General features: G+C 49.5%; 1 protein-coding gene across 8 annotated transcripts in view; it reads right to left on the bottom strand.

Annotated features, from left to right (window-relative positions):
• The window catches only part of GRAMD1B (GRAM domain containing 1B), a 106,688-nt gene that overhangs the window by 33,527 nt on the left and 46,148 nt on the right, over nt 1-27,013 (bottom strand). For all 8 annotated transcript variants that reach the window (XM_083877949.1, XM_083877953.1, XM_083877954.1 and 5 more), the window contains 2 exons: nt 8,915-9,125; nt 1,407-1,427 (listed from right to left, as the gene is read on the bottom strand). In XM_083877949.1, coding sequence (XP_083734075.1) covers nt 1,407-1,427; nt 8,915-9,125 — 232 coding nt within the window. The remainder of the gene's footprint in view (nt 1-1,406; nt 1,428-8,914; nt 9,126-27,013) is intronic.

Below are 27,013 nucleotides of genomic sequence, written 5' to 3'. Positions count from 1 at the left end.
CAGGGATTCATTTCTAGAGCTGCTCTCAGAGAGGAGAGAAATGGAATCAGAATGGTCCAAATGGCAGAAAAATCCTGCCTGGAAGGAGCTGGCAAAGAAGGGAAACTCTATCAGGGAGATGCATTAGCAATTTTTTAATGGGAATAACACTGCCAAGTAGGACTGATTGCCTTCCTGGAGTCTGGGGCTCATCCATATTTTCACCCTGCTGCTTTTATCTGGCCAGAATGTCTCTGCTAACTAGAAAACGGGTTTGTTTCGTTTTGTTTACAAAGGAAAATAACGGGGTGGGGTGGGGAAAACCACAAAAAAATGCAGCCAGTGCTTACTCTCCGGATGTACTGTCTCTCATGCTGAAAATATATGGAGGAAAAACAAGAGAACAGAAAGATAAGATAGAGAGGACATGAAAACACAAGAGACCCACAGAAGCAGAGCACAGCAAAGCATCATGCAGCAGGGAATGGAGCTCAGCAGCTACAGGCAGAAGCAGCGAGAGCCAAAGTCACCTCTAGCCTGGTGACAGAGTCAGGGTTTGGCAGCAGCCAGGTCAGGCTGGGGCATCTGCTCACAGTCTTTATCTGTGGGCCTGAAATTTCTGGGTCTGAGAGATTTTAGCAGCTGTTAAAATGTCTCAGACCCAGAAATATCAGCCTCACACTTATCTGCCACTTCTCCCCCAGTTTGGCCCACCGTGGTTTGTATTTTATTCCTAAAGCCACAGCCCCTCTCTGCCTCTGGGATCTCCTCCTGCCCCATGCTGCTCACACCCAGCAGGTTCCTCACTCTGCCTCTGCCCTCTGTCAGACCTGCCCAGCCAAGATCTCACACCTGCTCTGATCTGAGTGGCTGCAGGAGGGCAGGAGCTGTGGCTGCTCCAGAGCCCCCAGGGGACCCCACTGTGCAAAGGTGACACTGGCTTTGTCCCCAGAGCAGAGCCACTCGTGCTGGCACAAGGGAAAACAACAACGAGGCAGAAGCAAAGGGTGGTGGGGGTTTCTCTGGGGTTGGGAGAAAATGATTCCTCTGTCGCCCCCGCAGCACCCTGAGAGATGCAAAGGGTTTGCAGGGTGGCAGCTCTGCTTGTCACCACATGTCACCACCATGTGTCACCACCATGTGTCACCACCGTGTGTCACCACATCCCGGCCCCCCCAGCTGAGAAACCAGAGGTGCAGGATGTGGGGAGCGCCACGAGAGTGACCAAAGGGACAAAGCTCCTGCTCTGTGGCCTCTGGCACCCCTTTCCTGGGGATGTCAGCCCTCCTTTGCCAGTGCTGAGCCATTTCCACCTCTGCTCCTGCTGGAAATGGTCAGAGTGCCCCGGTGCCACTGCAAAGCCCCTTTGCACCTTCCCCCCGCCCAGCCCAGAGCCACCCAGGGACAAGAGAAACGGGAGTACTTACATTATACCAACTCTGGCTTTTCTGTAAGGACAAAATAAAAGAGAAGCATTAGTTAGCACAGAGATCTTTAGGATCAAAAGGAAAGAGGGGCAGAGAGAGCAGGTCCGATCTGGTTTGGATCATTAGTGGAGTGAAAGTGGGATTAAACAGAAGATTTCAATGGATTTCACAGTGTGGTCTAACACATCCCCAGTTACAGGAGCAAGGGACAAATCCAGCAGCAGGAGTCTGGAATAGGAGACAGTTCAGGCCAAGTGTGCATGTCCACATGCACACACACACACAGACATGCTGTCAGCTTGTCTGCAGACCAGCAGTGCCAGCCAGCAACACAGGAGCTCATCATCATCACCATCATCATCATCACCATCATCATCATCATCATTATCAGCACTGCCAACCACCTCTTCAGGGGCTTCATTCTTCCACTGGCCAGGTGGCAAAACTCACTCAGAGCAGCCCTGGCAGCACTGCTAAGGGCAGGGACACAGCTTTGCTCACAAAAGGCAAATGTTCCAAGGGTATTTTGAATTTTAAAAGGGAGACACACACACACAGAGCCAGGAAAAGTGCTGTAGAAAATCGGTAGAAAAGCTAAGCAAGGAGAAAAAAAAAAAGGCTGGGATTTTATTTTTTTTTTCAGCATTTCAGTGCACAGTGTTTTGCATCATCTGCACATGTGATTTTTTTTTATTATTTTATTTTATTTTTCAGTCCTTATCATGGCATTTCAGATGGTTGGAGAGGGCAGGACACACACACCAGAGCACACAAAAGAGCTGGCTCAGCTTGGAAAGTCACACTTGGCAACTTTCAGCTGGAGGTGAGATTTATCTGCACAGGGAGAGGGAGAAATGAGCTTCCCACTCCCAGACTGGCTTTCCAACAGCAGGACACTGAGCAGAGCTGCCAGGACACACAGGAATCCCCCTTTTTTTGGGATTTCCCTGCTGGCAGTGAAGCCTGGGGGCACAGGAGCCTTTCCCACTGAGGGTGGGCAGCTCCAGCTGTGCTGTTCCCTCTCCCAAACACTTCCATCTGTAGGAACTGAGGACAGAAGCACAATCTCACTGCCTTTCCTCCTCTGAAGCCATCTTGCTGCTGACCTTGGAGGACTTTCCAGGCTTTGCAGCCAGTTTGGAATGGGAGGGGAAACATTGTGTGCTGTGGCTGCGGGAGTTTCACTGGGAATTCCCTGGGATGGGACACTGCCTGCCCAAGGACACAGGGGCTGTTCTGCCACAGGGAAGGAGGAGAAGTGTTTGTGAGGTCTGTGAAGACACAGGGGCTGTTCCCAGCCCTGGATCTTCCTGCTCCAAGCTCCCTCTGTGTGACACTCCAGCCACAAAACCTCACTGGATCCCCCTCCTGGAGCCAACAGTTCTGGAAGATCCACTGCAGAGCTCCCAGCCTCTAATGAAAAGCCTCACAGTAATACAGTACACAGGCTAAAATACAAAAAACTGACATTAAAAAGAGGAACATCCCTTTTTTTTCCCCCCAAATCCTGGGGAGAGGAGATGAGCTGAGGCACTGAACACAGAGTATGGCTCATATCTCACACTCATCCCTCCAACCAGAGGAATCTCCTCTTACTTCCCACTCTTTTCCATACTTGGCCATACCTGATCCATTCATAAAGGACTGGGCTGAAGTCAGCCCTGCCTGCAAGTAGGACGTGGAAAAAAAAAAAACAACTCTTATGCAACCCAGTGTAGACTAAAAAAAGAAGCAGGGTAATTAATCTGAACCATGCACACAGCACCTTGTCCTCAGGAGCACAGGGCCTGAGATGAATCTGATTTTCCTGCAGATTTGTTTTGCCATCTGTCTGCCTTAATGAGCAAAAAGGCGTAATTCAGAGATTCCTGGGGAAAAAAAAACAACCAAACCCCTCACAATCAAACTATAATTGGCACACACAGAGCAGAGGCAGTGCTCACTCAGGGTGCCCATGCTGTGGTGTCAGCACAGCCCAACAGGATTTCACTCCCCTCTGCTGCATTCATTGCAGGAATTGCTTATTTTTTTTCCCTCCTCACATTTGAATTTCCTCCAATCAAGGGTCCTCTATAAGGGAGCTCTGCAGGTTTTTCTTCAAGCTCTTCCACATGAAAAAAAAAATTATCCTGACATCCATAACTAGACTGACATCTGTAATTTTACCAATGTCCTTAATTATACCAACACTCAAACTCCATCTTATGCCTCCACCAAGTTCAACAGACTTGTCCAAAATCCAAACAACCTCAGCCCTTAAATCTCTCTTTTATTTTATCTTTTTTAAAATATTTTTAATCTATTTTATCTTTTTTTTTTTAATCTCTCTTCTACTTTATCTTTTTTTTATCACTGAGAGGGAAATGCGAACTGTGAAAATCAAGAAACAGTAAAATGGAGAGACGGAGGTGGGGAAAAAGAAAGAAAAAGGAAAAACATATTCTTACTTTGAGCAGGTTAAGTCTGTCATACTGGAAAAAGAAACCATAAGCATTAGAACTGAAAAGAGAAAATAAATAAGTGACAGGAGGAGGGGGCTGCACACAGACAGGGAGAAGATGGGGCTGCTTTGCAGAGATGATGCTGCAGGAGGACAGAGCAGAGCTCGTGGTTACAAGGGGGGTATAACCAGGAAGAGCTTTGGAGGGATGTGAAAAATGGAATATTTTCTCTAAGCCTTTAACTTGACCCTCTGAACAGTGATGATTTAGTGACCCCCCATGTGTGTGCACTGCCAGGGAAGGTTACAGCTCTGCACACAGCTCACACATTAAACCTCACCCTGAGAACTCCATCCAAACAGAGTTTCTGCCTCTCATCACTGGCAGCAGCACCACAACTCACTCCTTGCTGCTCCCAGGGGAACAGAAACCTTTTTGCCAAGTGAATGGCACATCACAGAGCTCCAGGAGCATCCCTAAATCCCTCCCACACCTGGGGGGGCAGAGGCACAGAACCAGAGCTCGGGACATTCCAGAGCCCTCTCTCCTCATCTGTGCACCTGTAAAAGCTGCTCTGCCCACCCAGATCCTAAATGGCCACAACCCAGGGGAAATTATGGGATTTATTCCCCAAACCCTCACCCCAGCCTCAAATGATCAGGATTTCATCACCTGCTACCTAAAGGGGGTTTGTCCCACCCAGTGGGAGGGGTGAATGAGAAGACACAGACAAACCCTTCTCATCCTGGAAGGACAGGGTGCAACAGTCATGAGCTGCAGGAGGGGAAATTCTACTTGGAGGGGAGGAAAAAGCCTGTTCACAGGAGTGGTTAAGCACTGGAGCAGGGGCCTGGCCAGGCTGTGGGATCTCCAGCCTTGGAGGGCTGCAAAATGTGGCTGGACAAGGGTTTAACTCTGCTTTGAGTGGGGACTTGGGGGAGAAACCTCCTGAGATTCCTCCTGACCGAAACTGTTCTACAACCCCCCAGCACCTGCACCAAAATTTCCATTTTTCCCCCTAACTTTAATATTAATCCTCAGTGTTCAGCTTTAGCTACAGGCATTGGGAAGGATCTGAAGGAAATCACTTTTATCGTCAGGCAAGAGCAAAATAGTTTAAAAATACATATTTCATCACTGGCTACAAGCAAAAAGATGGGGTTTCCCTGAGCTGGGAAAGCTGTTCCAGAAAAGCCTAAAGCTGATTCAGACCTTGGTCTGTGGCACTGTGGTGGTGTCAGGGTGGCAAAGAGAGCTCCAGGAAAGATTCCCTTGGGATAAAATTCCAGTGCCTAAAAACTCCAGGAGGAGCACTGCTTCTGACAATTCCAGTAGTTTAAAAACTGGTGGAGCACTCCCTCTGACAATTCCAGTAGTTTAAAAACTGGTGGAGCACTGCCTCTGATAATTCCAGTGCTGTAAAAACTCCAGGAGGAGCACTGCCTCTGACAATTCTAGTGCTTACAAATTGGTGGAGCACTGCCTCTGACAATTCCAATGCCTAAAAACTCCTGGAGGAGCACTCCCTCTGACAATTCCAGTGCTTAAAAACTCCTGGAGGAGCACTGCCTCTGACAATTCCAGTGCCTAAAAACTGGTAGAGCACTCCCTCTGACAATTCTAGTGCTTAAAAACTGGTAGAGCACTGCCTTTGACAATTCCAGTGCTTAAAAACTGGTGGAGCACTGCCTTTGATAATTCCAGTGCTTAAAAACTCCTGGAGGAGCACTCCCTCTGATGGCAGCGCTGCAGCACGACAGAACACCACAGACAAAAGAGGGCAGGGAACTCAAGCAGATCTGTCAGCAATTGTACCAACACAGCAGCAAACTCATGGGCTCAAGCTGTTCCACCTCATTAGCCAGACAGGTTGGGAAACCAAACCATTCTTCCTGCAGGAGATGAGTGGGGAGAGGAGAAGAGGCTGAGAAAGGAGAGTTTATAATCTTTGCCCCTTGAGGTTTTTTGTTCTTATTCTGTCCCTGTATGAGTAGACAACAGAATGATCTGCGTGGGGAGAAGCAGGGGGGTTAATGCCTGAAAATTCTGCATTTGTGGCAGAGGAAGCAGCTTGTGGAGCACAGAGCAGAGCTCCAGGCTGTATCCTTGATGATTCTCATGGATCCAGCTCAGGATATTCTGTGTGAGCAGGGCAGGAGGCCCTGACAGGCTGCTGGGGGTCCCTGCCTGGGATCCCCTTCCCTCTGAACTCATCTGGGCTCTGCTTCCCTCCAGTTTCTCCAGCTGCCTCACTCTGGTTGGGTTTTTTCCCTCTCAGAGAAGCAGGGGCTGGCTGCAGGCCCCTCCCAGCACCACTGCACACACATTTTACACACACATCCCTCTGTTCCAGGCTCATTCCCACCAATCCCTCTCCTAAAACCCCCTGCACTCTGCACCTGTCCTGGCCCACACACCTCTACTCACCAGCAATCCTGCCAGGGCTCTGCTACTCCAGACCTTCCACAGCACTTCTTTCACACCTCACCTTGAGACTTTGAGTCCCACAGTGCTCCTCTGCAGTTTATCCCAGCTACAGATACCAAAGCACAAGACAATCTGTCTAAAAAAGAGACGTCAAGAAGCTTCCAGCAGACACCAGCACATCATGCAAGGTCGGGCTGGTCACAAGGACCACGACCAAGGGAAGACGCTGAGCCAGCATTGCTCTCTGAGAACTTGCCTAGAAGGAAACCTGAGGCTGGGGAAAGGCCAAGACAAGGATTTGGTGGATTTTTGTGAAGCCATCCAAGCCATTCTGCTTTCAGGGAGAGGAAATGCCAACAGCCTGGCACTTCCCCCAGTGACATCCCACCTGCATTTCTGATTTTCCCACTCTACTGAGGGCAACACAGAGGTGTGAGATCAAATCCCAATTGAGCTTATCTCCAATTCAAGCACCCACAGAGGGATCTTCCACTTATCACCTCTCAGAGCGAGCCCATGAATTCTCACAATTCATTTGGGACAGGTCTGTTCTACCAGGTTCAAGCTGGGTTCATTTGAAATCATGGATCTTTCACATTTACATCACACAGCGTGCAAGGGCAGTGAGCTGAGATCACTGGCCACAAAAAATGCTATTCATCATGAAAAGCAGGGAAGAAGTCATGGAGAACAACTCTTGTTCCTGAAATCATGGAGGAAGAAGACAGGAAAGAGAAGGGATCATGGTTCTGTTCAGCTCCAGAGGATTTCTCCCTGGCAAAGCTCACTCCAAGGAAGAGGGGAAAGCAGAACTCAAAGGCTGATTTGGGAGCAGCTGGAGGGGTGTGATGAACAGGCCAGTTCTCAGTCTGTGTGAGCAAATCCCAGCGAGATGCCAGTGATGTAAGTGAACCCAGCTTCCAGCTACAGGCACGGGGCTGAGCTCTTGCTGGCATTCTCACAGCCACAGCAGGAGAATGCCTGACTGGGGTCAGCACTCAGCACCACGGGGAGGGTTCCTGAGTGGTGAGACAGCTCTACAGTGGGGGACAGGAGAGAAAAAAGAAGGCTTACTTTGGAGAGGCGCTTGTGTGACTTAATCGGAGAGAAAGCATGCAGGAATGAAAAGAGAGAAATTAGGGAAAGAAGAAAAAAATTACCTCGCAGATCAAGAGAAGGAAAACCCACACACCCAACAGAGAGCATTGTACCCCCTTTCTTCCTTGTGGGAAGCACCAGGAGTTAAAGTTGAGCTTTAGTAATCACCTTTTTGATAAAAATCTCACTCCCATGACCTTAATTCACAGCATTTTGAGGGCCAGGGCGATGCAACTCTTTCCTCCCTGTGGTTCCCCCATCCCAGGGAGCCCATTTCCCTGCGAGCATCCCCAGTGTGGCTCCAAGCACATCCTGCCTGCCTCCCATCCCAAGGCTTCCCTTTGGGAGCACAGTGCTGGCAGCCCCGTGCTGAGGGTGTCACCGGCCCTGGGACGGGGTTTGTAGGTCACTGTGTGCACAGGAAGCCAGGCTGACCCCAAGGGCAACCTCAGAACGCCAGTGATTCAGCTTGAAAAACCCTTTTCCCCTCTCTTTTGAGCTCACAGACTGCCCCAGTGGTGGTGAGAGATCAGAATGTGGGCCACTGAGTGCTGAGTGGTGGCCACAAAGGGGAGGGGATGGAGATTTCTTGTCTGTGACACAATCCAGCAATAAACCAGGCAAAGATCTAACAATTCATTTTATACAGGCCAGCAGAGTTCTGCCTGTGAAATCATCCTGGCTGAAACAGCTCGCTTCCAAAATCTGGGCAAACACAAGTGCTCCTGACAGCTAGCAGTGTTATGTTTATCTATATGCTATCACTGATACCAGGGCTATAATCAAAGATTTATTTGGTACCTCAGGCTCTTGTGTGTCTTGTCCCACAGCTCCCACAAAAACCTAGATCCAAACCTGAAACTCTCTTCCCCTGCACAGCAAGGACAAGGCTGTTTTTTATATGGTCCAAAGGCACAAAACCTGCCTGGGGAAAATATCAGCTACCCTGGGCAAGGCAGTGATAACATTGCAGCCATGGAACGAATGGGCAGAGGGCTGGAAAATTGATTCTGTGCAGTTTGAACTGACCTCAGAGGGCTTGGATAGGACTGAGAAAATGCACAGGCCCTTCACAGGGGAAACCTTATTTATTTCCTGCCCCTTCATGATCCAGGTGATAACAAGTGATTGCAACAGCTGATTTTTCAAGGCCTTTCTCAAAACCACAGAGCCTCCCAGAGAACAGGACCTTGACTCTGCTCCATTCATTGCAGGAACTGGTTTTTTTTCCCCTCCTCACATTTGAATTCCCCTGAATCAAAGGTCCTCTATGAGAGAGCTCTGCAGGTTCTTCTTTAAACTCTTCCACACACAAAAAAAATAATAAAAAATTATCCTGACATCCATAATTATACTACAGAAACTTGTAGACTCAGAGCTGTGCTGACCCACCAGGACTCCGAGTTAGGAGAACCTTCAGAAATACGATGGGGGAAGAGGGAGGGAAGGAAGTCAGAGATAAAAAGGGCAGAGGACAAAGGCAGTGCAGCACAAGCCCAGCACCACGGACACGAGGACACCAGCCCTCTGCTCACCCCTCACCTTGGAATTCTTGGCCCCGCTGCGGCCGGACTGGGACGAGCAGCTCCTCTGGACTCCCTGCTCCGGCGTGGACGGGGACTTGTCCGAGGAGTGGTCGGAGCCCTTCTCCACCATGGCGTCCCCCGGGGCGTCCTGCGGCGTGGGCGAGCGCGAGCGTTTGCGCAGGATCGGGGAGCAGGCGGGCGTGCTGCGGTTGGAGTTACTGGCAGTACTGCAGGAGGAGAGGAGGGGAGAGCAGGGTTAGACCATCTCCAGAGTGAAACTGCTGCTGTATCCCGAGTTGCACCTTGATCTGCACCCTGATCTGACACTGAGCTGGACCCCAAGTTAAATCCCAAGCTGCATCCTGAGCTGTGCAGGTGGATGTGCTGTGGTTGGAGTTACTGGCAGCACTGCAGGGGGAGAGGAAAGGAGAAGAGAGAAGGGTTAAACCATCTCCAGGGTGAAACAGCTGCTGTATCCCAACCTGCACCACGATCTTACACTGATCTGCACCCCAAGCTGCATCCTGAGCTGTGCAGGCGGGTGTGCTGTGGTTGGAGTTACTAGCAGCACTGCAGGGAGAGAGGAAGGGAGAAGAGAGTAGGGTTAAACCATCCCCAAAATGAAACAGCTGCTGCACCCCAAGCTGCACCCTGATCTGCTCCCTGATCTGCACCCCAAGCTGTTCAGACAGGCGTGCTGTGGTTGGAGTTACTGGCAGCACTGCAGGGAGAGAGGAAGGGAGAAGAGGTTAAACCATCCCCAAAGGGAAACTGCTGCACCTCGAGCTGAGCAGCACCCGCAGGGCTCCCCCAGGGCTCCCCCAGGCACTGCAGGCAGAGCTGCTTCCTGAGCAATCACCCCCGGTGCCCCAAGGTGGATTCAGGCAGTTCTCGTTTAGCAGGGACAGAGGAACTGCTGGCAGTGCCTTTCTCCACCCAGCCCTCAACCCCTCAGACCACAGAGCAGTGCCCACAAGAACGAACTCGTTGACTGCTGTGGGCTCCCAGAGTTTCAAAATGTGATCTGAGCTTAGAAAAGTCAAATGTGCACCCAAAAAGAAGAGAGGTGTGCTCTCCTCTCAGTGTGTTCTCAATGCAGCCTCACTCTGCCCCTCCTCTGTTAGTGCAGCTCTTCTCAACAGGATGCATGAAAACAGGGTCACATCTTTCAGAAAACACCCCATCAAAGAGCATCAGAAATGCTGGGCCTCTGGGAGGCGAGTCATGATGACATTCAATGCAGCATTTCCTGTACAGAACCATCCTTTCCCACACGAAATGGGCATGAAAATGGTTTGCTGTGACCTAAAAGCTTTTACGATTAAAAAAATAAAATCCAGTTCCTCTTTCACAATGGGAGAAACAAGGCTTTTTAGAGTTTTACAGAAATGATGAGGTGAATGGAACTTCTCATCCTCTTTCCTCAGCAAATGCCCCAACACCTGGATCAGCAAGCCAGCAACGTGTCCACTAACACAGAACAGGAAAACTCAAATTTCCTCACTGCTCCTTCTCTTTTGATGCTTCTCCTTCCTGCCAGACTCTTCAAAATACCACACACTACACCCATTTTTCCCTCAGTCACTCATTTCCTTCAGGAGTCAAATCTATTTCTGGCCAGTCCAGACATCCTCGAGGCTTTTCCAGCTGGTCCTGCCCAAGCCAGCAGGCGACAGAGGAGCCTGGGCTGATGCAAGGATTGGATCTGTGTTAACTTCTCCAGGACTCTGTTATCTCATGAGCAACGCCAAACTGGCCACATCTGTCAGCAGGAGAAGGATGGAGGAATTACAACTGCAAGGGGCTGAATTAAAGAAGTTGTTACAATCAGACTCTTTAGGGTTACAATTTAAGCCAAATTAGATACAGCAATCCCAATGAAGGAACTCCAAATAGCTCATTTCCTCCCTGATAATCTAGAAGATTTCTGAGGTTCCATTAATTTCCAGATAAAAACCATATCCATCTCTTCTTAGCTCTGAGGATGCCAAAACCATTGTACAAGCATCAGTCAGATGTGAGCAGCCAGTGTCACACACTCCTGCAGCAGTTACCACCAGGTTTGGGTTGGTTTGGTTCTGGATGAGCTGGTCTCGTAAATGATCCTTTATTTGCTCACTGCTTGTGTCAAGGCACAAGTGATGAAACTCTCCCTGAGCAGCCTGCAGGAAGCACACAGCCAAGCTGCTTATGCAAACAGGGCCAGAATCAGATTTCCTAGGAGCTGGCACGGGGCAGGAACAGCAGCATGGAGCTCCACAAGGAGCCCCTGAGAAGATGCTTCCACCACTACAAAGTGTGGAATTTCATACAGATGATGAACAGGCTTGGGAAAATGGGTTTGCAAAATGTTCTGTAGGCAAGGAGGTGTATTAAGCTCAACTCTGTTCTGTTACCTATTTCTACTCAGTAGGATGAGAAATATAGATATAGACCAACAAAAATCCCCTCAAATATCACCTAAACCCCAAGGCAGCTCCAGAGAAATTCCCCCTTGGCTTGGGGTTCTTCACAAGCAGCAATGGCACAGCCCCAAATGAAATATTGTCACATCATCTCATCCTGTGCCCTCCCTTTCCCTGGACAAGGCACAGGAATATTGAATGCCAGACCACTGCACCAATAACTGTAGCAATATTCAAGATTTAATCTCCCCCAAATAATAATTGAAGCAAAAGACAAATCAAAAAAAAATGATCTGGACCATTCTCTCAGCAGCACTGCCTGCAACAGTTTAGGTATAACATGATGTAAAATTATCAGGGATTTCTTAGTTTATTGAAGTATTAAAAATAGCATCAGGTTCCTTTCACATATTTTCATCTGTCTGTGCTCCTGCTGCTCCTTCCCTGCTAAACTCAGTTTTAGCAGCCCAGCAGAGCTGTATTAGTGACTCCAAGTCCATCAGCAGTGGTCCCAGAGGTGGACACGGTTCTGAATTGCCATTTTCACAGACTGTAGAAAAAGCAGACTTCTTGTTAAAACCTCTAAATCCTGAGGCTGTGCTGGTCCTGCCTGCCCCCAGCGTGCTTGAGGCAACATAAGCTGGTTTGTGTGAGAAGTCCCCAAAAACACAAGGCATTTCCCCTGGCTAACACATCACTGGGCCAAATCGCTCTGAACAGATGAACTCATTTTTCCTCTTCAGCTCCACAAAACCCAAGTTTACCATGCACAACCTCTGTCTCATTTTCAGTTTGTGTGGGTTCACAGTTTCACTTTGAGTTTGAGTTTAGAGCAGCTCTGTAAAGCCCAAGCCAAGGCTCTGTTTGCTTTCAGTTTGCAGCTGGGAGATTTTGCTGCTGCTCAATCGAAGCTCAGAATGAGCAGCTCAAACCCGGGGGTACAGCTGCCATCAGGTGCATGTGAAACTCAAGATGAAAAATGCTGGAGTGTCTGGTGCTGTTTTTGTCTTTTTATGGCCTTACAAAGCTCCTCAAGGTGGGTTTTTCAGTCACAGCCCAGAAAGCTGCACAGGAGCAGCCTCAGCACTGACATGCTCAGAGGTGGCAATTTTATTTTTGCCCAGCTCACACTGCCATGGCCACCTATTTTAGTGCCAGCTCTGCCAAGCACAACCTTGGGCAAGGTTCTGTCTTCCAAGCTAATTTTTTTAGTTCAAACAATTAAATCCATCCACATATATTGTGATAGGTGTGTGTGGATTCTCACCTTTGCAGAAATAGGAGGGGAAAAATAACATCCAGAGCTCCTTCTTTGGCTGTCCCTGAAGTCAGTGGCACAAATATCAAACCCAGGAGGGCTGAATTCCCCTCCTGCTCTCTGATGACTGGGAAAAGCTGAATATTTCAGCACTGACTTGCTCAGAGCTGGCAATTTTATTTTTGCCCAGCTCACACTGCCATGGCCATAATTTTTGGTGCCAGCTCTGCCAAGCACGACCTTAGACAAGATTCTGTCTTCCAAGATAATTTTTTTTAGTTCAAATGATTAAATCCATCCACATATATCGTGTTAGATGTGGATTCTCACCTTTGCAGAAATAGGGGCGGGGGGAGGGAAATAACATCAAGGACTCCTTCTCTGGCTCTCCCTGAAGTCAGTGGCACAAATATCAAACCCAGGAGGGCTGAATTCCCCTCCTGCTCTCTGATGACTAGGAAAAGCTCAATATTCCTCACATGAAGGACTCCACAGACAGAGAAAACGACGAGTTTGTTAACTGCACTGCGGATGGGCACAGAAAGCACAGGGCTGCCCCTGCCCTGAGCCCCTCCAAACTCCCCCAGCTCCTGCTCATTCCCTGGAGCTTGAATCCAGCCCAAGGCACAGCCATGACGAACGCTTTCTGCAGTTGCCACGGCGACCAGGGCCTGCAATTGAACCAGGAATCGACGCCTGAAATGCCAAAACGGCTTGACCCACTTTGAAAAAAAAAATAATTGTAATAAATAACGCTTTAGAGACCTAATTGCCCGGAGCTCATTCAGGGCCTCACATCCCCCTGCGGAGTGGCCTTCAGTAGATGAGACACATTAAGAGAGGGACAGAACACAAACAAGCCCACCTAAGCAGCAACCCCTTTGCTCAGAGGTGAAAACCCCTGCACGGAGCATTTCGAGAGCACAGAAGGCTGAGTTTGTCTCCTTGGTTTATGTCCTTGCTGTCCCTAAAGGAAAAAAAATCATCAAAACACCATCAGCAAGGCTGGTGTGGGTGGGAAGGGGCCAAACTCTGCTCAGAGGTGGAGGAAAAGCATCAATACCTGCAGTAGTGCAGTAAAGCATCTGTAGCCTGCCAGTGTCTTGTTTTTTTAGCAGAAATTGCAGTGATAGGACAAGGAGTAACAGATTCAGACTAAAAGAGGAGATAAATAGAGGGGGGATAAATAGAAGAAATTCCTCCCTGTGAGGGTGGGCAGAGGCAGAGGGTGCCCAGAGAAGCTGTGGCTGCCTCATCCCTGGAATCCCAAGGATGGGGCTTGGAACAACCTGGGATAGTGGAAGGTGTCCCTGCCCATGGGATAGATGATGTTTAAGGGCCTTTCCAACCCAAACCATTCTGGGATCCCACAAGCTTTCCTTGAGCTGATGAAAAAGAACATTTGGCAATGCACAGACCAGCCCCTGCTCATACCCTGCTCTGAGACATCAGGAAAGACACAGAAAAGCCAAATTTCCTCCTCCAACAGAGTATTTCCTGCAAGGATCTGAACCAGGTGATGAACAGAGCTTCACCAAGCAGTCATTGTTGGGAAAGGTATTCCACAAGTCAAGCTTGGTGTTCTTAAAACTGTAAAGGAACTCTTTACAATGGAGAACTCCACAAGAAACCTGACTTTGCTGCAGTTTGTTGAATGACCCAAACAGCCCTGAAGTGACACAGAAGTCTGTCCACCCCATCAGATCTGAAATCACAGACTGACACAGGCACCCTGCAGCAGCTCCTTCCCAACCCACAGGTGCCCCAAGATCCACCAGCCACCTCCAGCAGGGCATTGTCACAGCACCTGTGACACAGATTAACACAGCAAATCCCTTTGGCTCTGCCACTTGCAGGGTATGAATGAGAATTCAGCCAGAAGCAGGAAAAGGACCAAAGAATTCTGCAGCCAGAGCAGCTCAGCTGAACAAACAGCAGCCTCAGGTACACAGCATTGACCACCTTTGCTGTGACCACCACCAGCTCCTCAGGGGGCAGAAAAACACCAGGGACACCATTCCCTGCACAAAAAACACCAGGGACACCATTCCCTGCAGAAAAAACCACCAGGGACACCATTCCCTGCAGTGCATTTCTCAACCCCTTGGATCTCCTCATGGAAGTCCTGATCTGGAAAGCTCAAAGGCCTCCAAGTCTTCCCTCAGTCCTCATAAGAATTTGCTTTCCTAGAGTCATCCTGCAATTACTCACTTCTCCCTGCAGCACCGACTTGGTAATGAGCTCTTCCAGCCCAGAATTGGGGTTTGTTCTGCAATTTGAGCTGAATTTGGGAAGTGCTGAGCAATATGTCCCCAAACCAGCAAGGATGCACATACTGAAGCACATATTGAACCTTCTCTGTCTGAAATCTAAGGGCTGTGCTAAGTCAAGGCTGTGCCTACACTTTCCTGAACAAGACCAGAGGAGATCCTCGAGGACAACAACCACAGAACTGTGCTGATAGTCTGGAAAAGAGCAGAAAGGTCAAGAAGGCACCTCAGGCCTGGCTGGAGCACTGAAAAGAGTTAATTCTCCTCAGAAACAGCTATTAGAGGGGTTAATTACACGCCTACAAAGATACTTTTCTGCCATCCAGTCTGACATCAGTGGAAAACGAGGAGATTCAGAAGCTCATTATGCAGTCTCCCAAACAGCAAGCAGATGGTAACAACTTTTGATCACCAACCTACACTCCCCTTCAAATTGATAATCCAAGAATGAAAACCTGCACAGATCCTGGAGCAATTCCCTGGGCTCACCATTGCTCTACAAGCAATAACAAAATGTTATATTTCTATTACATCTCCCTCCCAGCAAGAGAGACAAAAGAGAAAGCAATAAGTCAAAAAAGCAATGACACCTGCAGGGCTGTGCAGAAACCAAGGAGTGTTTCATGACAAGTGCTTTGAAAAGAATCATAAAAATAGTCTGCCTTCTGTGTGTGTTTTTGCAGCAGAGAAGTCCAGCCTTGTTTAAGATTTATTCTGTCTATTTTGACGTTTGGCAGAATGCTGTCCTCCCATGACATCCAATCACATGTTTACATATTCATGAAATAAAATTAATGCAATTATTATGCCTCAGAGGATTAGCAAATCACTGCAAGCATTAGGGAGGAATTTGCCTTCTGCCCACAGCCAGCAGGGCGAGGATGGGCAGATGCATTATTAACCATGTCATTGTCCCCGTGGAACACCCGATCCTGGTTACCACTGGAGACAGACCCATGGACAAACGGCCTTATCTCTCACAGAAACTCCCCCTCGGACTGCTTGGAAGAAACCTCTCCCTTCCTGCTTGAAGTGGCTGCAAAAATGCCCAGGAAAAGTTGGAAAAATGTTTCTGGAATACAACAAGATAGATCTTAGTCATGAAGTCCAAGAACGCACCAGTCACGACTTGGAAAAGGTCATTAATGTGCACGGGTTATAAATCACACCCCGAACCCCTCCCTCAGTCACAAATTATTACAATTCCATTTGCTCCAAAGGGAGGCCAAGCCTCATAAAACAAAGCATGATGGATAACACAAAGAAATCTGGGAAGCAGTAAAGGGGAAACAGCACTAAGGAAGAATTTCACATCCCTCTGGAGGTGACAGACACGGCCCCCAGCACTGTCACCTGCAGGTCACCAACTCTACAGCTGTGCTTTCCAAGGAGAAACACATCCAGGCTTTGTTTTCCCCCCCTCCCCACCACAAAGTCAACAGCTCTTGCAATTAACAGCAAGAACTGCAATGTCTGAGGTTTCCATCAACATCTCCAAGCCTGGAACTTGGGGCAGAATGGAGCTCGCAAAGCCTTGTTAATAAAATAAACAGAACAACAAAGATACTGTTAAACCATCTTTGATGTGAGGAAAAGTTTTGAAAACCTGACAGCTCGAAGGATAAAAATAAAAATTAAAGTAAATCCGAGCCTGTTTATTTTAATCCTCGCCGTTTCCAAGCAAACAGCAGAATCCTGCAGTGGTTTGGGGATGCAATGCTGCTGTCAAATGTGCTTTATTTCAAAGGAGAGAGTGAGATAAAGCAACAGAGCTGATGATAAACCCCCAGCCCCACTTTTGGGTGGGGATGTAGGTGTGATACCACTCCCGGGTTCCCTCCAGAAGAGCTCAGGCACTTTTTCCTGCTGCAATTCCAGCAAGGTTTTCCAGACTTTCCCCCTGGCACAGCAGTGTCCCCTTGGGCACATCCCAGCCTTGGGGCAGGGGTGTCACAAAGCCCAACTGAGAGAATGCCTGAGGAGGACACTGAGGAGGTCACTGAGGAACTGAGGAGGGCACTCAGGAGGGCTCAGGAAGGTTCTGAGGAGGACACTGAGGAAGGCTCTGAGGAAGACTCAGGAAGGCTCTGAGGAACTGAGGAAGGCTCAGGAAGGCTCTGAACAGGGCCCTGAGGAGGGCTCAAGAGGGTTCAGAAAGGCCCTGAGGAGAGCTCTGAGGAAGGCCTTGAGGAGGGCTCAGGAAGGCTCTGAGGAGGGCTGAGGAAGGGTCAGGAGGGATCTGAGGAAGGCTCTGAAGAGAGTTCTGAGGAAGCTCTGAGGAAGGCTCTGAGGAGGCCTCAGAAGGGCTCTGAGGAGGACTGAGGAAGGGTCAGGAAGGCTCAGGAGAGCCTTGAGGAGGGCTCTGAGGAAGACTGAGTGACTAAGGAAGGCTCAGAAGGGCTCTGAGGAAAGCTCAGCAGGGCTCAGGAAGGCCCTGAGGAACTGAGGAAGGCTCTGAGGAGGGCTCAGAAGGCCCTGAGGAAGGCTCAAGAGGGCTCAGAAAGGCTCTGAGGAGGACACTGAGGAAGGTTCTGAGGAGGCCTCAGAAGGGCTATGAGGAGGACTGAGGAAGGCTCAGGAGGGCTCAGGAAGGCTCTGAGCAGGGCCCTGAGGGAGGGCTCAGGAAGGCTCTGAGGAAGGCCCTGAGGAGAGCTCTAAGGAAGGCTCAGGAAGGCTCCGAGGAAGGCTCTGAGGGGGACTGAGGAAGGCTCAGGAGGGCTCTGAGGAGGGCCCTGAGGAGAGCTCTGAGAGAGGCTTTGAGGAAGACTCTGAGGAGGGCTCAAAAAGGCTCTGAGAAGGGCTCAGGAGTGCTCTGAGGAGGACTCAGGAAGGCTCTGAGGAAGGCTCTGAGTAGGACACTGAGGAAGGCTCAGGAGGGCACTGAGGAGGGCTCAGCAGGGCTCAGGAAGGCTCTGAGGAGGTCACTGAGGAGGGCTCAAAAAGGCTCTGAGCAGGGCACTGAGGAAAGCTTAGGAAGGCCCTGAGCAGGGCTCAGGAGGGCTCTGAGGAGGGCTCTGAGGAGGGCTGAGGAAGGCTCCAAGGAGGGCTCTGAGAGACGCTCTGAGGAAGACTCTGAGGAGGGCTCAGGAAGGCTCAGGAGGCCTCAGCAGGGCTCAGGAAAGCTCTGAGGAGGACCCTGAGGAAGGCTCTGAGAGACGCTCTGAGGAAGAGGAGGTCACTGAGGAGGGCTCAGGAAGGCTCTGAGGAGGACCCTGAGGAAGGCTCTGAGGAAGGCCCTGAGGAAGGCTCAGGGGGGCTCTGAGGAAGCCCCTGAGGAAGGCTCTGAGGAAGGCTCAAGAAAGCTCTGAGGATGACTGAGGAAGGCTCTGAGCACGCCTCACAGCCAGCGTGGGGGCGGACAGGGATATTGTGCATCAGGAGCAGGAGACAAAGCTGGAGCTCTGCATCTTCCCACTCACTCCCACAGCTCCTCAGCCGTCACAAGTTAATGGAAGATGTTGTGATCTTCAAAGCTGGGATCAAAGCGACTTCCCTTTGTTCAGCCCTTGACGTTTCCTCCCTTTTACCTTTCTGAAAATAACAAGGCGACAATTTCTGGTTGATTTCCCTCTGCTTTGCTCCAGCCAGGCAGCAGCACTGGCCAGTCCCAGTGAAAAACAGGGAGGGTCAGACCCCTCAGTCTGACTCCAAAAATTACAAACTGCCCTTTGTCTTGAGGACCTGGCCCAACCTTGTCCCCCCCTTCAACAGATTCCCTCTTGCTTCATCCAGCCATTTATCAGCTGGGGGCTTCTCCAAGGGGATGTTGGGGGTCCCAAGTTATGGCGCTGCTGTAAAAGACATCCTCAAGATTTCACCTAAGTTTCCATCCTACTGAGACAAAATTAAAAGCTGAGAACTGGCCAGTCCCAGTGAAAACCAGGGAGGGTCAGACCCCTCAGTGCAAGAGCCACAAACTGCCCTTTGTCCTTGAGGACCTGCTCCAACCTTGTCCTCCCCTTCAACAGATTCCCTCTTGCTTCATCCAGCTGTTTATCAGCTGTTTATCAGCTGGGGGCTTCTCCAAGGGAATGTTGGGGGTTCCAAGTTATGGCATTGCTGTAAAGGACATCCCCAAGATTTGACCTGAAGTTTCCATCCTACTGAGTCAAAATCACAAGCTCCATCCTAAATTTACCAGCCTTTCCTGCAGATGAGTGTGATTTAATGGAGCAAAGGAACAGGAATACGGACTCTAGTTTTCTAAACCAGCATTTCCATGATGCACAGGAGGACATGGACAATGCCAGCCACCAGTAATCGAAGAAAAAGCAAATTTTGGGGGCATTCAGCAGGTTCTCCTTGTCTGTGAACATACACAGTGTGATGAATCCTCACTTCCTACTGTTCTCCCTAGCCAAAAAATATATTAAAAAATAAATAAATAAAAAAGCCACCTGTATAGACTCTGGAGCAGAGCCTGAAAAAGCTGCACAAACCAAACCTCGCCTCTCCCCATCAGTGCAAACACACAAACACGGGCAGGAGAAGGCAGAGAGGAACCAGGAGCCCTTTGGAGAGGCAAAGGAGCACAGGGAGCACATGGGCAAACAAATCCAACCATATTCCTGCAGCCGACTCCGACCCCCTCGTGCCTTGTCTCTTCCCCTGGCCCCAGATGTTACTGCAGGAATAACTGTCCCCCTGGGAATGGGGGATGGGGGACACAGCAGGGCGTGAAGGGGAAACGAGGAGGGGTGAGGGGAATGAAAGCTGCAGGGAAAAAAATAAAATAAAATAAATAAATAAATAAATAAAAAGGAAGGCAAACAATCAGATTTGCCCATTGTTTTGAACAATCGAAAGGGCTGTTTCAGCAATTCCGCCCCGCAGGAGAGAGGCAGGGGGAGAGAAAAAAAAAAAAGAATAAATAATAAAATGAAATTAAATTAAATAAAATGAAATAAAATAAAACGGAGAGACCAGCCCGGCGGAAAGGAAGAGGAACGAAGCATCTCCGCACCATGATGTCACACCGCCTGCTTTTCCAGCCCCCCAAACGGAGAACAGCAACAGCAGCAACAGCAGCAACCAACATGGACTCCGGCTTTAATCTGCCCGGAGAGCGCCTGTGTGCGATGGAGCCGAGCCCTGCGGGTGACACATGTGTGTGACAGCCAGCGGGGACAGCGACAGCACTAACCTGGCAGCCATTGGGGAGCGTGGAGCGGCGCAGCAGCAGCACCAGCAGCAGCAGCAGTTAGGAATTCACTCGGGATCGCTCGCCATTCATTGGGGGTTCATTCATTCATGCACTGGGGCAGCGGCCGGCCGGGAGGGGTTACTCACCTCCTGCAGCATGGCACGGCCTTTCCCCGGGGGGCTCTCAGGGGCTCCGTGCCGGACACGCTGCCCCGGCCATGGCCGTGCCCGTCCCCCCGGTGATGCTGTGCCCGGCACACGCTCCGCGCACACGCCTGCGCAGCGCTTTACATAATGCGCCCACCCCTGCCCGCCCCGCTCGCCTCTCCCTAACGCCAAAGAGACCCCCGAACGCTTTTGGAGGGCCTGAAAAACGCTACGAGTTAAAAATCCGACAGGTTGGAAATGCTGTGTTTGGGTTTTTTGCGTGTGTAGCAGTTTGCATAATGTACCCGCCCCTGCCCGCCCCTCTCGCCTCTCCCCTAATGCCAAAGAGACCCCCAAACGCTTTTAGAGGAATGAAACAGCCCGAGGAGTTAAAATCCGACAGGCTGGAAATGCTGTGTGTGTTCTTTTTGTGTGTGTAGCAGTTTGCATAATGCGTCCGCCCCTTCTCGCCCCTCTCGTCTCCCCCCTAACGCCAGAGAGACCCCAAAACGCTTTTGGAGGGCCTGAACAAATGCTACGAGTTAAAAATCTGACAGGTTGGAAATGTTTTGTTTGTCCTGTCTGTGTGCGCGGTGCTTTGCATAATGCACCGACCCCTGCCCGGCCCATTCGCCTCTCCCCCAATGCCAAAGAGACCCCCAAACGCTTTTAGAGGATTTAAACAACCCCAGGAGTTAAAATCTGACAGGTTAGAGATGTGTTTGTCCTCTCTGAGTGCCCAGAACATTAAATAACGCACCCCCCCGGCTCGAGTCTCCCCCTAATGCCAAACAGACCCCTAGATACTTTTTGAGGATTTAAACAATTCTGGGAGTTAAAATCCGACAGGTTGGAAGCGCTGTTTGTCCTCTCTGTGTGTGCACAGCACATTAAATAACTCACCCACCCCTGCCCGCCCCACTCGCCTCTCCCCTAATGCCAAAGAGACCCCAAACGCTTTTAAAGGATTTAAACAACCCCAGGAGTTAAAATCCGACAGGTTAGAAATGTGTTTGTCCTCCCTGCACATGCAACGTTTTACATAACGCACCCACCCGGCTCCAATCTCCCCCAATGCCAAAAAAAGACCCTCAAACACTTCTCAAGGATTTAAACAACCCCAAGAGTGAAAATCCAGCAGGTTGGAAACATTGTGTTTTGTCCTCCCATCTCCTCCGAGGAACCCAAAAAAACGACCCTAAAAGGTTTTCCAAGGGCTTCAGCAAACCCTGGGAGTTAAACCCGGACAGGTTGGAAACATTGTGTTTTGTCCTCCCTGCCGCACACGTGCTGCTGGGAGAAAGTTTCAAAGCCTGTGAGCAGGAACAGGCAGGAAAATTAAACCCTAATTAAGCGGCCGCGTGGATTATCTGAGCTGAATTAAACAACGCTCATTCAGGGTTTAAGGTGACCTCGACTCAATTTAGCCGGCTCTGTCTAGGAAGCTAATTTGGTTTCTTTTTTTTTGTTTGTTTTTTGCTTTTGCCGTGCTTATCCATGTGTAAACAAGCCTGGGATTTTTAAAGAAACATTATCAAGGAAAGTTTGCAGCTTTTTCAGCATTAGGACGTGGTGTTTCTTTTGAGGACACTGTATCCCCTCCAAAGCTCCTTGGGGGCATCTTTATTCCAGAATAAAGAGGTGGGATTCAGTCCCTCCCGATACAATAAATAAGTGATAATAAGTCAACCTTAGTATAATAAAAATTAAGGATGATAAGAGACCAAAACAATCACCCAGCTCACACTTTAGCTCCCAGTCTATGAAATCAGGCCTTGTGTGGGCAAGGAAATGGTGTAGAACTGAACTGGAGCTGTACTAACACCCCTGATCAGAGCACAAGTGTCCACGTGTGGAATTACACTGAATTTTGGACTCAGGATGCTGTGAATGACCCCTCAGGCTGCACTGACAACACAGGGAGCTGTTCCCTGGATGCTGCAAATACTGATCACTCTGCCCTTTGCCTGCTTTAGTTGCATTTTGCCCCTTCCATAACCAGAGTTGGGCATTTTCTCTTCTCTTTACAATCACTCCCAGCCTTGGGTGCTGATTCCCAGGACAGCACCTTCCCACAAGGCTGATTATCCATCATTTCTCTAGAATCAAAATCAGTGGGGGCAGCAGGTGCTCCAGCAGGCTCAGCCCAGCATGATTCAAAGGGTTTCAAACTGAAAACACAACCACCACCATATACACCTTTGTCTGGACACCACAATTACCACCTTCATACTACTCAGAGATTACTCCTAGGTGCACATTATTCACTGTTTATGTGCCACTGGTCTAATAAATTCATGGTATCCATCAGCCTGATGTCAAATTTGTTGTTTAAAATGCCTCCCAAAGCTTGCTGGCTGGAGAATTAGAAATTTATTTCATGTAAATGACATTTTACCTTCAATTTTCCTCACTCCCTGTGCCCAAGGATGGTGTGATTCCCCTGAAACACCACATCCAGGATTGTGTCCAGGTTGAGTGAGTGGATAACCTGGATAAACTCAGATAAGAGCAACCAGCACTAAAGGCAGTGGCACTGAGTCCTCTGAACACAGCCTGGAGGCCAAGGAATGGCAAGATTTAAATGCTCACCTGGAATCCAGGTTTGATCCCAGTGGGGATCAGCTGGAAGTGCTGGAAGCTGAAGCTGGATGAATCCTGACTAGACAAGAGAAAACCTATTTTGGGAAGCAAACAAAACTAACCACTGTAACTAATTCAAGGCTCAATTACCCATCTGTGGCAGACATTATTATGCAAGGGTTTGTGTTCTCCCAAACACTGTTCTGTACCTCGAACCAGCATCAATTCAAGCCTCACTCTCTGCATTCAGCAGGACTTGGAATGAGATATCTGAATGGTCCCATTTTGTTTTACAGCCTATGGATCTTTCCAGTGTTTTATTCTCTTCCAGAAAGCAAGAAAAATAATTAAAAAACATAATTCTTAACCTCCACAATTTTTGAAATATTTAGTCTGGATGACTATTAAGGTTTGAATAGGTGATATTTTTCAATAGTCACAAGAGTTACACTGACCCAAATGATGTGATAAATTCTATATAATGGCTTCTTCACATCTGGAACACACAAAGGCTCAAAGCAGGTCATGGAGTGGCAAGATGGACACGAGGTCAAGTCTAACCCACCCTTCAGACTGTCAGGAGAGAAGATGGATCAAACAAAATCCTGCTTCTAAAAGCACTTTAAGAGCAGTAGTAAAAATGCAAGACTTACTTAGAGAAAAGCTGCTTAAGCTTATCTGGTGTGGTGTGCAAGGGGCAAAGTTATGGGGAGTTTGGAAAACCACACAGCACCTCCAAAAGCTTTACAGACTTGGTCAGATCTGCAAAGTTTCACCCAAAACTCTTGGAAGGACAAAGGGTTTTTACATTTCTGCAGCACCATCCCTGGCACTGAACTCATTCCATGGTGACAAAAGTTAGATAATAATGCACTGAGAGAGGATCTTTAGGAGCCTTTAAGGAACATAAAGCTGCAAGATCCTGCCTTGTTCAAGAGCTGCAAGAATGCATTTTATGTCAGCTGGGGTCGCTTGCATGGGTTTGGCATTCAAGGCTCAAGGTAAGGACTTTATTTCATGTGTGAAGGACAATGTGAGCATGACATGGTCACACATCACAGCTCTGCCAGGCCCTGCAGGAGGAGCAGAGTCACATCTGGGGATCCTCCCTCCGAGGATGCTCCAATTTTGGGCACACCTGTGCCAGGCAGAGCCTTCTCCTTCCCCAAACTGCCCCTCAGTGCCTGCAGGGCTGTCCTGCCGCCTGTAACACAAGCACTCTCATGCATATTGCATCTCCCAGCCTCGAGGAAATGAGGCACTGTCCGAGTAATTAAAGCCCGGGGCTGGTGACAGATCCGTGGGACAGAGCTGGGCCTGGATGGCCGGGCCTGCAGAGCATCAGGTGGGGCTGGGATCAACTCTCCAGGCAGGCAGAGCAATCCTACCCTCCCTGTAAGCCACACCACCCGTGCAGAACAAAAAGGAGCCTTTAAAAGTCTGTCTGCAAAACGTCAGGCAACAATGAGCACCTGGACTGGAAAACACCAAGGGTTTCTCATTTCCCTCCCAGGCCATAATTCTTTGTCCACCTTTAATATGACCTGGTTTGAAAACTTAGAGGCACTGGGACAGTTACTCCCCAAGATCTCTGCTTGTCAGATGAGTTCAGACAGGACCAGGGGGTCACTCTTTCATCTTTGAAAGACACATCAGAAATGTAAAAAAAAAAAAAAAAAATACAAAACCTTGTCCTCAGGGAAGACTCAGTGCAACAACTTCAAGATGTGCAAGCAGGATTAGCACTAGTGGGTAACTGGGTGGTAATTAGCATTTTGCACATGTTTAATTTGTTTTTTGCTCATTCCACAGCTGCTTTTCTGCCATTCACCCTCTTTAGGGATGAATGGGTGGACTCCTGACTGCTCAACACGGGCCAGGGGGACTTCTCTGGCTGGTTTGACACTCCTGCTCATTCCATGGGTGCTACTCCTCAAACCCCACAGGATTCCCACCCTGTCAAGCAACAAGAAGCACTCTCCCTTTTCCCTTGTGGAAAACGAGCTCCCAGACAGGTGCCAGACCAAGCAAAGCTCATTTCTGAGCTGGCATTTTCACAGAGTCCATGGATTCCTCCAGCAGTGGGGGCTGGAGGAGGCAGGGAATCATGTGCTCACAGGCATGGGGAGGAAGAGGGGGAGGAGGAGAACAAGGGGAGAGAGAGAACAAAGTGTCAACATCTTAACTGGGACACACAAAGAGCCAGTTCTTAGTAAGAACTTAATCCAGGATTAACAAGAGGTCAGCTACCTCTGCAAGGAGACTGCACTAAAAGGAGCTAATTAGCTCTCCTTAATTGCACAAAGGGAACCACACAGAATTAAAGACATTCACCAGCAGCAGGTCCCAGTCCCACCTCACCCAGGAAACTCGGCCCCACCTGTTGTCCCCAACACCACGATCCAGGGGCAGGGATGGATGGCAGGAAAAAGGCTCTGGGGAGGTTCAGCATCAACAAGTGCTGGAGGGAGAGCTGGAGCCTCCACCAGCCAGGAGAAGCATTTGTAGCACGGCCAGAATCTGTCTTAGTTTCCTCATCAGCCACTGCCATGGGCTGCCCCAAATCCCCAAGGGAAGCACAACTATCACTGCATGAACAGTGATGTCCACGAGGATGTTCAATGCAGTTCTGGCCTTTAAACCAATGTGATCTCTGAAAACAAGGAGGAGGAGGAGTAGCACAAGGTAAATCAGTTTTTCCCTGTGGGTTGAGGCCAAGAGAATCCCATCCCAACACGGACAGGCACAGCAGGATGAATGCCAGGATAAAAGGAGAGCACACAGCACCAGGGACAGGCAGCAAATCCCACCTGGAAACCTCCAGTTTGGAATGATGCAGAGGGAAAAGGCTGAGCTGCCCACCCACAAACCCCCAGCCTGGAATTCCTAACCACGTATCACACTCACACACCTTAACTTCCCTGTCAGCCTCTGCTTGGTGCTAAATCCACCTGTTTGTTGTTTTTTTCTGTGGAGCCACTGCATGCTCTGTTCTCCTGCACTGGTGCATATTTTACCCCAGGAGCCCTCTCTGTGCGCTGACAGATAATGGATCCAGCAGGCAGCGCGCTCGAAAATGAAGATTAACGGGCACATCAATAACGCCAGCAGATGTCTCTGAGATGGAGCACTGATAAAAGGGACTCCTGCATTTATTTGGGTTATAGCACCGTGCTGAGGCCTGGGAAGAGGAGGCAGACACTGGCCTGAGCGCATCTCAGCAGGATCAGCCCCCAGTTTCAGGGAGGATGAAGGGGAAAGCAAAATAGGTCGGCCAGGGAAGGCTGCCCTATACACAGGGAAAAAGCAGAAACAGGAGCTCACACTAATTACAGGCCCCTGGGAAATCATCACAGTAGTGCCTCCATTATTTATCCTTCTTTTCTTCCCTCAGGACAGAGTTAAATGTTACGCCACTATACTTCCTATAGGACAGTCAGAAGGGACAAAGCAGCACCAAAAATTTCACCTCAAACCCAACACAAACAAAGGAGTTCTTGGGATGCCTCTGGGAATACGTGACAGCCACCCCCTCTCTGCTCCCAGGAACTGAGCAGCAGCCCTCAGTTGTGCAGCTCCTGTGCAGGCTCAGCACAAAGGGAGAGCTCCCTGACAGCTGCCACAGCTTCAATAGCTGCCATTGGGGAGAGCAGAATGAGCACCCACGGAGCTGTGCCAGGGCTGGGCTGCAGCAGCCTCCTGGTACAGACAGGCCCCATCCACCACCCAGCACCCTCTGCCCCCTATTCCCTGCTCCACGGAGCTGGAATGGCTCACAGCTCATTCATAAATAGAAGGAAAATTGTCCTAATTGTCCTAAAATGGTCTGTGGTCCAATCTCTTCCTCCAGCACTGGCTGGTGCAGTGTGTGCCTCTGCACGGTGTTATTCTGCTCTGGCTATTCCAGCTCTCCCAACTGTTCCAATCTGTTTATCCAGGCAGACACCAGCCCCTCCTGCAGCCTCCTACAGAGCACTGCTCCAGCCTCTGCCTTCAGCCCTGCCCTGCGCCTCCTCTGATTCCCAATCCCAACCCCAACCCCAGTGGATTCATCCCTGCTCCTGGTGACATCCTTAACTCTGCTTGGCCCTTTCCTCCAGATTCCTGAAATCTGCTGGGCTCGTCCTGAAACTCATCACTCTGCAACTCACCAAAAACACTATCAGAGCTGCTCAGCACAGCCCCTACTCCCACGACGACAGAATATTTCTCCACCTTAAGTCTTTTCCCTTCCACCCCCACTGAGATTCCCCCATCCAACCGCAGCCCCATCCCAGCCCCGCATCCTTTTATCCTTTTCCCCGAGGAGA

This window comes from Zosterops lateralis (genome assembly GCF_965231275.1).
Source record: "Zosterops lateralis genome assembly, chromosome: 25".
NCBI classification, from domain to species: domain Eukaryota; kingdom Metazoa; phylum Chordata; class Aves; order Passeriformes; family Zosteropidae; genus Zosterops; species Zosterops lateralis.
The sequence above is the reverse complement of the archived record's forward strand: the minus strand, read 5'-3'. Positions and strand labels throughout refer to the sequence as shown.